Source organism: Fringilla coelebs (genome assembly GCF_963513975.1).
Source record: "Fringilla coelebs genome assembly, chromosome: 9".
Classification (NCBI taxonomy): Eukaryota; Metazoa; Chordata; class Aves; order Passeriformes; family Fringillidae; genus Fringilla; species Fringilla coelebs.
This window is the reverse complement of record NC_140067.1, coordinates 260,668-273,722: the sequence shown is the minus strand read 5'-3', so window position 1 is coordinate 273,722 and position 13,055 is coordinate 260,668. Positions and strand designations below refer to the sequence as shown.

The window sequence follows — 13,055 nt, the reverse complement described above, 5'->3', positions numbered from 1 at the left end:
CATGTTGCAGCAACAGGGGATGAAATACCTGAGCTGCACTGATTGCAAGATTGGAGGTGAAAATTATCCTTTTGCTAAAGCCAAAACCTGGTCCTTATCTCTGTCAGCCCTTGAGAGCAGCAGGCGAGCTGGAATGGCATCTGCACTGTGCTCTGAGCCTCCTTCACCTCCTGCATCCCTGCCCAGGGCTCCCAGGCCAGAGCTGAGTTGTTCCAAGGGACAGCCTTGCTCCCGAGGCACTGCACCAGCCAAGAGCCCCGTGCCTGACTCTGCAGCCTGTGGAGCTGCTCCAGGGCAGCCAAGGCTCAGACCTCACAGTGCAGCTCCATGCCTTGGTGGCTCTGAGCAGAACAATTCTGCTCAAGGATTTCAAATCATTATTTCCTCAAAAGAAAACCCAAACCAGTATCTTCCTCGAGAGCCAGAAAGCCCCACAGCAGCCATACAGATCACACTTGTACGGGTCAGGAGATAATGTGCTCTAGGATTGTTGGTGCCATTGATGTGTGCTGCTGAGAGAGCTCAGCTTCTGAAAGTTTAGTGCAAGAACAGGAGTCATGTTTGCAGCGTGAGTCCCAGCCTACCCACAGGCACAATTACCAGATGAAAATCTTTGCAGCAGCTTAAGAGAAAGACTAAGAGTGAAATTCTGTGTTAAGTTTTGCCAGTGGCTTCCCAGGAGCCTCATATTTTTTACCTTAAATTTTCCCATAACTCATAACCGCCTTTGTGAATTCTGAAATCTAATGCACTGCATATAATGCATTAAATAAACCTGCAATATGGCTTGGCAGAATAGAGAAAAAAATTAATCTTTCGTGTCTCTACCCTGGAAAAGGGGTCATCCTTCCATTTGAAGGATAATTGGGAGTTTTATTTTGCTTTTCAGTTCTGACAGCCATCAGAAATGGTGACATGCATCAACTTGTTACCACTTACACCATGGTGAGGGATGGCAGCCATGATGATTATAGCACTTTAATAAAAGAGAGACCATTTTATTATCCATTTAATTTAAGCCATAACAGCTGAACATGGCTGGAGGAAGCCTTTGAGCGACTGACCTGCTTTTGATGACTGTAACTGTCTGTGAACACTTCTGAGAGCTGCTTGGTGAGGGAGATGAAAGAGAGGATGGCAGCCTGGTGGTAATGAGGATGGAGTCTGCGACTCCTCTTTGTTGAAATATCCCTTGTGAATTCCTAAAATATCCATTGCTTTTCATTACACCCACAGCATGTTGAAGGCAGAAGGATCTTTTAATGGCCCGAATCCCCGTGAAAGGGACGTGCTGAGCCTGTCACTTGCCATGGGAGAGAGAAGCCTCCGTGCCTGGCAGAGCCAGCACCATGTCCTTTCACAAAGCCAGGATGATTGCACACTCCTCCTTCTTATCTCGTTTTCTTCCTTCCGTGGTTTCATGAAGGGAACAATGCCTGCTCTCACCACTGCAATCCCTGTGTGGCCCTAACAGAAGACAATTAATTTCTGTCTCTGCTGAACTCAGTATTAGTCTTCTGCCAGCTCAGTTCAGCTTGGATTTTTCTTGCTGTATTTCCCAAAACACAAGCTTAAGAATACCTGTTTCATCTGGGGTTTTCAAGTTTTCAACTGCCACTAAGGCAATAACAGCATTTTTAAGGTGTACGTTCCGAGCCTTATTTCTGTGGGTGTATTTTTTACTTAAAAAAATAAAAATCAGTAACTGTAGTGCTCCCTGGAGGTACTAGACTGACAAAACCCTCCCAGAGCCTGCTTCCTGCTTTTAGATATGCCCACCAATGAACTCAGCACCAAGATGAGCATTTCAGCACTGTTGGTCAAATCCTGGGCCAGGGGAGGTTCGGGTGGGGCATCAGGAAGAATTTCTTCACTGAAAGGGTGGTCAGGCATTGGAAGAGGCTGCCCAGGGCAGATTTCCCATCCCTGGAGGTGTCCAAGGAACAGCTGGACATGGCACTCGGTGCTCTGGGCTGGGGACAAGGTGGGGATTGGTCACAGGTTGGACTCCCTGATCCTGGAGGTCTTGGAGACTTCTCTTCCAGACTCAAAGATTCTGTGATTCTATGAAAGGCTGATGCATGCCATGAGGAGAAAGGGAATTTTAGATGATTTCTCTGCTTCTCCACAAAAGCTGTCAGCCTAGGTCTTCATCATGTCTTGACTTGTCAAGTTGGATTTATTCAAGTCTACACAATCCTGGAACAGGTTGAAGTTGAAGCTAGGGCTCAGTGCAGTTTATTCACATTGAGACATGGTAATAATTTTTGCCCCTACAGACAGAGGCCAAATTTGAGCAAAGACCACAGCAAAGTCTGTAGTTTTGTGTGGCTTGTGTACCTACACCCACCCTGGGGCACACCCTTCAAGGGTCTCTCTAGTTCAGCCTTGTGTTTGATTCATATTTTCATTTGGCATATGGTGTGGGTCTCAAAACAATTCCAGGTGTCATACTAAAATCATGTTGATATTTTGATGGAAAGTATATATGAGAGCTAAAATCAGATCAAATATAAATCAAGAGAGTCATGGTTACATTTTTATGATTAAATTCATCATCTCAAGGGTTGGGTTTAGGTGAAGGTGGCAATCTTGAAGACAGTGATTTGTGGGAGTCCTGCTTGAGAGAGCTTAAATTTTTTTCTGTCCTAAGACTGTTATTTGGTAAAATTTGTGTTCCTCACTTGACTGTTCTTGTTTGTATCCACAGCTCTAATATGAGCAAGTTGTGCTTTTTGTTGAGACCATCAATATTCCTTCCATTTTCCCTCCTCATGTAAACTCTTGCCAACTTTTTCATTTCTGTTTTTCATACACTTTTCACTCTTCTGAATTTTCTTGGCTCAGTCAGCATTTGATAAATATCCTGAGAGCATTGTTGTGTCCACATCCCTTATGTTGTGATTTGCTCAGCCTGCCCACAGCCCTGTGCCATGAAGGTGTAGTGGGTGGGGCAGGGAAATCTTCACCTCCAGAGGTACTGGAAACTCGTGACCTAGCTAAAGCAGCTTGTGGGTTTTCCCCAAGTTTCCATTTTATTTGAAACCCTGTGTTTTTGTTGCTGATTTCTAAAAGTCTCTCTGGATTTGTTGCATGCAAGTCAGTCAAAGGTTGGCTTGCCCTCTCAGGGGTAATGTGCACTCTCTAACAGCAAACATGAGGCATACCTATAGACATTTAGCTATCCAAGGAGGTGATTTGAGCTCAAATGTCTAGCTATGACCCAAAAACTATAGCATTTTCACCATCTTTAAGACGCTATCAAACAATTACCTACAGTTTTGGTTTTTTTTTTCCCCAGTCACAATATTCTCCTGTATGAGGATGGGCATGCAGTAGTTGCTGATTTTGGAGGTAAGGAGTTTTTATGAAACACTTATAAGTTAACCCCAAATTCTCTAAAACTAAACATATGCTTACCGAGAGGGCCCTGTGGAATTGCACTTAAGGTAGGACCTCTGTATAATAAGTGTTTTGGCCTGAGAGTAATTCTTTTTCTTGCTCTGTTTCAGAATCTCGATTTCTGCAATCCCTGGATGAAGACAACATGACAAAACAACCTGGGGTTTGTTTCTTTTATTTCTTGTTTTGTTCCACATAATTAATATCAAACATACAGGCAAACACAGTTTAGAAGAAGATGACATTGGAAATACGTTTGTTGGAATAGATGGACAGGTGTAGTATTAAATCTCTCTCGATGTTTGTCTTGGTTTTATTTTTTTCCTCTGTCTTCAGTAACAGAGATGAGGGAATATATAACATCTGCAGCAGAAAACAATGCTTTATAAGGCTGTCTTTGGAGCTCTATTGCTCCAATTCCTTAATAAAGAGTTATTTTTAATCCATTCTTCCCTACTCACGTGCCGTTGGCAGGTGGTTCCTTTTTCTAGCAGCTACTCAGCACTGGCTCCCTTGTTTCACAGTTCTTTTCTTCACAACAGCCTGTTGCTCACCATCAGATTCACAAGACAGCTGTTGTCTTCGTGGGTTTGAGTCCAGATGTGTCCTGTGTGTCGCTCCATGGCCAGGAATGTTCATCCCAGCTGTTAACGTGGGCTGGGATGGGTGATGGGGTGGAATGGAGGGGGCACTGCCAGAGGACAGTGGTGCTGCCCCAGGCCTTGGCAAGCAGCTCTTTAGCACTCAGTAGTGGCACTCACTGTGTGGGTGGAGGGTAGGCAGCACAAGGGCTCCAAAAATCCACCCTGAGCCCATTACCCCAGGGGAGAGGAGCTGCTTGTGAAGCAGCCTCGGGGCTGGGGGTCTGCAGGGAGCAGCAAGACCCCAGGAGAGCAGGCCCCAGTCCAGTGCAGCTACTGCCAGCTTGTACTTCTGCCAGCTGGAGCAGTGGTTAATTCCCAATATATGGCATATATCTCTCAGATCATGTGGTGTGGTCTCCAGACCTTGAGCCTGGCGTTCTGTTTTTATTCTCATCCTACTGTGATGTTTTAAGCCAGCTCAGCCTGGCTCTATGGACCTGAGAGAGCACCAAGCCAATGCAGTTACGAATCATGCACTGTAACACACTGACTGGATCTTGCAAGCCAGGTGAAAGCTTTTCCTGGCAGATTACCAATTATTTTATGGAGTGATGGAGGCAGGAAATAAGGAAACGAAGGAAGACAAGCATACAAATACAGGAATATTTGTGTGGGGAGGTAAATGCTGCTGATGTGTGACTGCTGTTTCCTGGTGTGCAGAACCTGCGCTGGATGGCCCCTGAGGTGTTCACCCAGTGCACAAGGTACACCATCAAAGCCGATGTCTTCAGCTACGCTCTGTGCCTCTGGGAGCTGTTAACTGGGGAAATTCCCTTCGCTCACCTGAAACCAGGTAACATGCTCAATGAATTCATATTTTAAATTGCTCTGAAGCTGAGGAGTGGGTACGCTGTGTAATTCTAACACATATCATACTGAAGTGTTATTAAGTGCTGAGATATTGCATTTGGTGAAGAGTGCAGAACCCTATCTAGGTCTAGGACTAGCAACAAGACGCTCTGACTGCAGGGTGTCTGTCTCTCACACGATTGTTGGGATTGCAAAGCAATTCCTTGGTACATCTCCTTGGTGTGCCTCAGGACAGCATCCACAAGCCGGGGGAGAAGGGGGGTCAACAAGAGCAGAGCAACATTTCAGGGCTGCACTTTGCACTCCTGAGATTCTGACCCCTGGATGTCTGACCAGTGTGACTCCAGGTGCTGACAGGTGTCTCAGTGGTGCGCAGGGGTGTTCCTGGGTTGGTGTGACTCCCTGAGCTGACAGGTGGGCAGGGGTGTTCCTGGGTTGGGGTGACTCCCTGTTCTGACAGGTGTCTCACTGGTGGGCAGGGGTGTTCCTGGGTTGGTGTGACCCCGGGTGCTGACGGGTGTCTCAGCAGTAGGCAGGGCTGTTCCTGGGTTGGGGTGACTCCAGGTGCTGACAGGTGTCTCAGCAGTGGGCAGGGGTGTTCCTGGGTTGGTGTGACTCCCTGTTCTGACAGGTGTCTCAGCAGTGGGCAGGGGTGTTCCTGGATTGGGGTGACTCCAGGTGCTGACAGGTGTCTCAGCAGTGGGCAGGGGTGTTCCTGGGTTGGTGTGACTCCAGGTGCTGACAGGTGTCTCAGCAGTGGGCAGGGGTGTTCCTGGGGTTGGGGTTGCTCCAGGTGCTGACAGGTGTCTCAGCAGTGGGCAGGGGTGTTCCTGGGGCCAGGGTGACTCCCTGTTCTGACAGGTGTCTCAGCAGTGGGCAGGGGTGTTCCTGGGTTGGTGTGACCCCGGGTGCTGACAGGGGTCTCAGCAGTGGGCAGGGGTGTTCCTGGGGCCGGGGTGACCCCGGGGGCTGACGGGTGTCTCAGCAGTGGGCAGGGGTGTTCCTGGGTTGGTGTGACTCCAGGTGCTGACAGGTGTCTCAGCAGTGGGCAGGGGTGTTCCTGGGTTGGTGTGACTCCAGGTGCTGACAGGTGTCTCACTCGTGGGCAGGGCTGTTCCTGGGCCGGGGTGACCCCGGGGGCTGATGGGTGTCTCAGCAGTGGGCAGGGGTGTTCCTGGGGTTGGGGTGACTCCAGGTGCTGACAGGTGGGCAGGGCTGTTCCTGGGTTGGTGTGACTCCCTGTGCTGACAGGTGTCTCAGAAGTGGGCAGGGGTGTTCCTGGGCCGGGGTGACCCCGGGTGCTGACAGGGGTCTCTGGCTGTCCCCTGCAGCAGCAGCAGCAGCAGACATGGCTTATCACCACATCCGCCCCCCCATCGGCTACTCCATCCCCAAGCCCATCTCTGCCTTGCTGATGAGGGGCTGGAACGCCTGTCCTGAGGTGAGTGACCCAGCAGAGGGAAAATGGGCACTTTGCTCTGGCTGGTGCCCCCAAAAGCACAGTTTCTGTGGGAAGGGTCACTGCAGAAAGCCCCCAGGCAGCCAATGGGGTGTGTCAGGAAATACAGGAGAGTTGGTGAATTGAGGAGGAAAGTAAATTAACATCTAGCCTTTCAACAAATTATTATCATATTAAAGTGCTGGCTTAAGCAGACACTGAGATGGGTGCAGTCCCTGTGTCTTGTCAGCATTCCCACAGCCAGTCAGCCCCTATAAGGAGAAACCATCTTTTCAGAGTCCCAGTGCAGTTTGTTACCCACTAGTGACTCCAATGTCACTTCATCTTTCCAGTGTTTTAGGGCTTCAGGTCAGAACTATAAAATAATTGATGGCTCAATCAGCCTATAGATGGCCAGAACTTTCCACAAGATGTGAGCAAAAGCTTGTCAAAATTATCTTTATTAAGGTTTTTTTGCTTCTCTTCTTTATTAGGCCCACTTATGCTTTACTAAAAGTGTTTTGCTACCATTTGTTATGGAATAATGGTGAGTTTTGGGGCTCAATGAGTGTTCACAGGTCAAAATTCTCCACCAGGTCTGCTCAGTTTAAAGGAAAAAAAAAGGGAGTGGCGGTTTTGCTGGATGGCCATGAAATGCCTACAAGTTAGAAAATGTATCCTTTTATTTATCTTTCATTTCATTCAAGGCTCATCCCAGCTGAAAACTAGTTCCCATGTGCCATGTCTCTGTTTCTATTTATCAGGTACTTGAACATCTGTTTCCCAGAAACTTTTGACAGCAGCTGTTTCCAAAGGCAAACTGGAGATTAGAAGATTAGCAGCATCTCCTGAGAAGCCTTTTTCATTGGCTAATTGGATTTGTGAGCTTTAATTAGAGCCAGAGAATTTGCCATAAGGCCTAGGGCTGAGCTCTGTAAAGAAGTAAACATTTAGTTTTATTAAGTGCAGCTCTCGTGGACGAGGGAGGGAGGAGGATGGCCATAAAGGCAGGCTGGCCAGGAACTTGTCCCTGCTCATCTCTGCTGTTGCTGTGTCTGGAATCCTGTTCATGGACAAAGAGAAAGTCAACCTAAAGAGCAGAGCCAATAATTTATCGATAGTTTTTTTGTGATCTAGTCATCATCAGCTCAAATCTGATTGTTACAGAAAATGAGATGAATTGCAGTTCAAGTTCGTATGCACACACATCTTCACGTTGTAGCTCAGCACTGAACTAGCAGATTTCATCAGACTCCCAAACAGACTGACAGCTAGGCCACGGAATTCAGAGAGGGGAAATGAGGGGGACTGTGGCTCATCCCTTCCCTGTGTGTCAATCTAATCCCATCAGATCTGCCCCCTTCCATTTTTAACCCAGCTCTGGTTTTCCTGCTGTGTTCATAGGGGAGACCAGAATTTTCAGAAGTCGTCACAAAGTTAGAGGAGTGTCTGTGCAACATTGAGGTAAGGACCCAGCTGCCAGCAGGGGAGGTCTGTGTGTGTGGAAGCAGATGGGAGTGCAAGGGGCACAGGGACAGTCTGAGGACGAGTGGGATACGACTTACGAGAGAGATGAGAAAGGACTTTTAAATATGCCCTAATGGTACCTTTATTTTTTTTTTTTTTTAATCCAGTTAATGTCTCCAGCCTCCAGCAACAGCAGCGGGTCCCTGTCTCCCTCGTCCTCCTCGGACTGCCTGGTGGCCCGTGGTGGCCCTGGCCGCAGCCACGTGGCCGCGCTGCGCACGCGCTTCGAGCTGGAGTACGCCGTGAACGCGCGAGCCTGCGCTGCCTGGGCACAGGGGTGGGTATGGGGCACACACCTGGGCACAGGGGTGGGCATGGAACACCCTGACACCCTGCCTGGGCACAGGGGTGGGTATGGGACACACACCTGGGCTGCCTGGGCACAGGGGTGGGTATGGGACACACACCTGGGCATGCGGTGGGTATGGGACACCCTGACACCCTGCCTGGGCACAGGGGTGGGTATGGAACACCCTGACACCCTGCCTGGGCACAGGGGTAGGTATGGGACACACACCTGGGCATGGCGTGGGTATGGGACACCCTGACACCCTGCCTGGGCACAGGGGTGGGTATGGGACACACACCTGGGCTGCCTGGGCACAGGGGTGGGTATGGGACACAGGGACACACACCTGGGCATGGCGTGGGTATGGGACACCCTGCCTGGGCACAGGGGTGGGTATGGGACACACACCTGGGCACAGGGATGGGTATGGGACACCCTGCCTGGGCACAGGGGTGGGTATGGGACACACACCTGGGCATGGCATGGGTATGGGACACACACCTGGGCATCAGGGTGGGTATGGGACACACACCTGGGCATGGCGTGGGTATGGGACACACACCTGCGCTGCCTGAGCACAGGGGTGGGTATGGGACACAGGGACACACACCTGGGCATGGCGTGGGTATGGGACACACACCTGGGCTGCCTGGGCACAGGGGTGGGCATGGAACACCCTGACACCCTGCCTGGGCACAGGGGTGGGTCCAAGCCACCAGGCTCTGTGGTCCCCTGCCAGGACTGAAGGACAGAAGCAGGCTGTGCTGTGCTGCTGGGAGGTGGTGTGGCAGGACCAGGAGAGAGCACTGGACCTGTGCCATCAGCTTGTCCCTCACAGGGCACAGGCTGCCATTGGGAGGGCAGCGGGGGAAGGTGAAAGTGTCCTTGGTAAGAAGGGAAGGGACAGATGGACAGACAGAAAGACAGAATCCAGAGCCTTCCAGCAGGTACAGAGGCAGGAGACAACTATGTAAGGAAGAGCCTGACAGAGGTTTGTGGGAGTCAGCATTGCTGGGACTGGTCCTACCAGGGTACATCCTGAAAGCTGAGTATCACTCATTTCATGACTACAGAACAGTAAGAACTCCTGGTGTTTTTTAAGGCAGGGACACACATGGGTCCTGTATTATTGTACCATTAAGTAAATACCTGAGGTATTATACCCTACCACTCGTAGAACTGGTTTCAAGGGCAAACACAGCAACTCCCATCTCTAGGATCAGGGATGAACCACATGTTAGCAGGACAGTGTGTCTGGTCCATGACTGGAAGATAATTCCACCATCTTCCTTGCCTGAGAAATGTATTTGCAAGAACCTTTTAGCAGTGACACATAAAAACATGCCAATGACCCTGGATTGATGCCTGGAATTGTTTCCAAGATGGCAATCCAGAGACAGTTGTGAAGCCCCAAATGGGGTATTTGGGGGCAGTTACTCTGAGAAGGGTAGCTGAGTGCCAGCATGCCTGGGGGTCACGGTCTCACTTCATGACTTATTCTTGTTTTTTGTTTACTGCACTGCTGTGGCTGGCCCCAGGCTGATGTCTCATGGTACTGTTCTTTCCCTCCACTCTGGGAAAAACGTTCTGGTGGTCTGGAGATGTGCCATCATCAGTGTTACAAACTGACACCTCCTGTTTAAATTGCAGCACTGGGCACCCCCCTTCTCAGGGCCTGTCTCTGGATGACATGAGAAGGAGCTTCCAGTACCCACCCGTGGACAAAAATGGTGAGCTGCTGCAGAGTGCTGCCCGAGCCCCCGGAGCAGGGGCCAGGCTGCCGTGCGGGCACTGCGGGGCAGGGCTGGGGAGCACGCTGTGCCAGCTGCAGGGACCCTCTCTGCTCCTGCAGGCTACGTGTCCGACCCCTTGAGCACCATGAGGTTCCACTCCTGCAGCAGCAGCTTGGAGGACAGCAGCTGAGGGAGGGAGCCCAGCCCTCACACGGAGCCCTGAGTGTCACTGACATCCCTGGAGTGAACAGCTTTAGTGTCGATGACAAACGTCCCTGTCCTGCTTTCTGCTTCTGCATCTCCCTCAGCTGACCATCCTGTGCCCTGCAACAGCAGCTCTGACCTGGGGCATTAAAAAAGAGAAGAGAGGCAGGGCAGCAGAAGTTGAACTCTTCCTCTAGAAGCAATTACAGAGTTAATCATGCTGTTATTTTCTGGGGTCTTTTTTCAAATTAACAAAAGTTCTCTGTAATACTGTCTGTGTGGCCAAGGCAGAGCAGGAATCAGTATTTCCCATTGATGGCAGGGTTCTGTGATGTTATTGAGGGTGTTGTTTTTCCACAGCCATGATCCCTGAAGCAGGTCTGCAAAGAGACCTCAAGTAGTGTGACAGACATGAGCTGTGGCTGCATGGTGGGCTCTGACAATGCTTCTGGCACACCTGCCATTACTTCAGTAGTGCTGAAGCAATAAAAATGGGGAAGATCTCACTAAGTAAAGCTTAGAGGTCATTTTCCATTTGTTCTGTTTCCCTTGCTGAAAAGTTGAATGGGAGGAAGCTGTTACAGCTCTGTCACAGCTCTCTCAGCACTGCCCCTGGTACCACTGCTCCACTGGGCTCATGTCTCAGGTGCTGTTCCATTTACACCAGCAGCTGCTGGACAGTAGAAATGTCAAAATAAAAACACAGCCAAGCCTGGGATGGGGCTCACCAGGACCCTGCCAGACCCTGTCTGCAATCTCCAAGTCACGAGATTTCCATGGAAGGGGCTGAGCAAGAGGAACCATAAAGCTCCAGCAAACCACAACAAAACAACATCCAGATTTGTCTACAACTGGAGGAAATCTGTTGTATTTTTTCTAGGAGTACAAGCAAGGTTGGCAGTTTGCATGCTGTGAGGGAAGAGGGGCAGAGCAGAAGGGAGAAGCTGCATCTGGGATGCTGATGAAAATTGCCTACCTGACTCTAACTGGGCAGATGCTGATCTGCTCCACATGGCCGAGCTACAGAAGCACAGGCAGGGAATAGGCTGACCAAAGAGGGTGGACAGAGATCAGGTCTCATTCCTTGGTCTCTGCATTGGCCAGAAACACCATTGGTGCAGAAAGGATCCATTGTCATATCTGAAAAATCAGTTCCAGCACTGATTCTTTTTCAACAGGTATCTTACAAATATCTCTGCATTCTGTCTTTTTCCCTTGCTTAAAGTAGCCATGCAGTGACTCTGCATTCAGTGACTGGGCCTGAAAACCAGAAACTAAACTGGATTAGGAAAACAAAAGCAGAGCAAGGGAGCAGACTTCATGTGCATTAATACTTCTGTGTGCTCGCTGATACCTGAGCTGCTGGTGTCATCCCTGAGCACCTTCTCAGAACATGTCAGAGGGGAATGCATGGAAACAACAACAAAAAAAATCAGAATGCAAAACTTTTTTAGTTTAAAAGCTCTTCACAAAGACAAGTGCTCGCAACTAATTTTAATACTAATTCAAATTACTGGTTCCTTGAAGGATCCAATGTCTTAGTTAATTGCTCTCTTTAGCAGAAAATCAGGCTCAGGGGGAAAATGTGTTTCATAGGAGTGATCACTTAGTGAAACAAACAAAAACTCTGAAATATGTAAATGAGTAGAACCTGTTCCAAAGCAGTTTGTGAGAGTGCAAGTAGCCTGTGCTGTTCCCAGAGAAGCCCCAGCACAACAAAATATTTACCAAGAATGAGATACTAAGAGGATTCTTACCCTGCTTTGGAGACCTGCCAGTGCCTGGCAGCTGCAGTGATATTTTTAATTGTTTAGCATATCAGCAATAGGTGATCTAGATTAAAACAATCTGGCATCCAACGAGGCAAGGGTTTGGACAGCAGCCATAAGTGAGCCCAGCACTCCTGCAGCAGGTCCCAACATTCCCCAGCATGGCACAGAGCAGCCAGGACAGCACAGCCAGGACAGCACAGCCAGGACAGCACAGCCAGGACAGCACAGCTGGCACAGCACAGCTGGCACAGCACAGCTGGCACAGCACAGCCAGGACAGCACAGCTGGCACAGCACAGCTGGCACAGCACAGAAGGGCTGCCTCAGAGGCTCAGCCCCAACGGGCTGGCTGAGGGGTCAGTCCTCTCTGGTTTGTACAGCTGAGCCCCAAAGCCACTCAGGCAATTCCCAGGCAGGAAACCCACCCTGCAGCCCTCGTTGCAGGCAGATGGATGAGCTGCCCATGCTGCCCACCCCCAGAATCCTTGGTGGTGTCTGCGAGTCACTGTTCCACACACCTGCCAGCAATGCAGGGCTTGGTGCCCATGCCAGGAGCTAGACTTTAGAGTTTTCCCATCCTGTGTCCGCAGTGCACAGCTGGCATGGTTTGAACTGATTAAATGCATCTCTTCAGCTGTGGAATGTCACCAGGTTCCAGCTGTTTGAGGCACAACTCAGGCACAACCATCAGAAGCCAATGACAGGCAATTGAAAATACCTGACACTTCAGGGAGTTAAAAAAGCCTTCCTGATGAGCCAAGAATGAGTTTTGCCGGTGGCAACACTGTTGGATAGTTTGCTTTGCTCACATATGCTCACTTTAATGATTACTCCTTTTTTTCTTTTTGCTGCACATCTTGTTTTTCCCTAAGTGCAACCTACTTTTCACTTTGAAGTTAATTACTAATTAGCACAATATAGGAAAGCAGAAAGGACCATGGGAAGCTTTTCCAAACCTATACAATTATCCATTTCCCTGGTTTTGCTTATTACAAAACTTCTGCCTGCTCAAATGACAGAGACACTGTTTTGGAAATCCACATATGTGTTGCTGACCACAGGATTCTTTCCCCCAACTGTTACAACTATACACCTAAGTGTCATTTATAAATATTTCAAGACTGTTGAATAATGATCTATCAGCATTCGTTCCTTGCAGTCGTGCTGCTCTGTTCATCAAGGCCTTCTCTGATGCCCTGGGTCTCCTGCAGCCCCAGAGGGGCTCCCAGGGACTCTC

General features: G+C 49.5%; 1 protein-coding gene across 2 annotated transcripts in view; it reads left to right on the top strand.

Annotated features, from left to right (window-relative positions):
- Nucleotides 1-12,879, top strand: part of LOC311156720 (serine/threonine-protein kinase TNNI3K) — a 28,959-nt gene extending 16,080 nt beyond the window's left edge. The window contains exons 18-25 of one of the 2 annotated variants that reach the window (XM_084210918.1): nucleotides 3,302-3,354; nucleotides 3,513-3,565; nucleotides 4,707-4,839; nucleotides 6,188-6,297; nucleotides 7,699-7,758; nucleotides 7,929-8,098; nucleotides 9,761-9,840; nucleotides 9,963-12,879. In XM_084210918.1, the coding sequence (XP_084067044.1) occupies nucleotides 3,302-3,354; nucleotides 3,513-3,565; nucleotides 4,707-4,839; nucleotides 6,188-6,297; nucleotides 7,699-7,758; nucleotides 7,929-8,098; nucleotides 9,761-9,840; nucleotides 9,963-10,033 (730 nt within the window). In that variant the 3' untranslated portion in view covers nucleotides 10,034-12,879. The remainder of the gene's footprint in view (nucleotides 1-3,301; nucleotides 3,355-3,512; nucleotides 3,566-4,706; nucleotides 4,840-6,187; nucleotides 6,298-7,698; nucleotides 7,759-7,928; nucleotides 8,099-9,760; nucleotides 9,841-9,962) is intronic. The other variant, XM_084210917.1, reaches the window with a different exon arrangement.
- The last annotated feature ends 176 nt before the right edge of the window (nucleotides 12,880-13,055 follow it).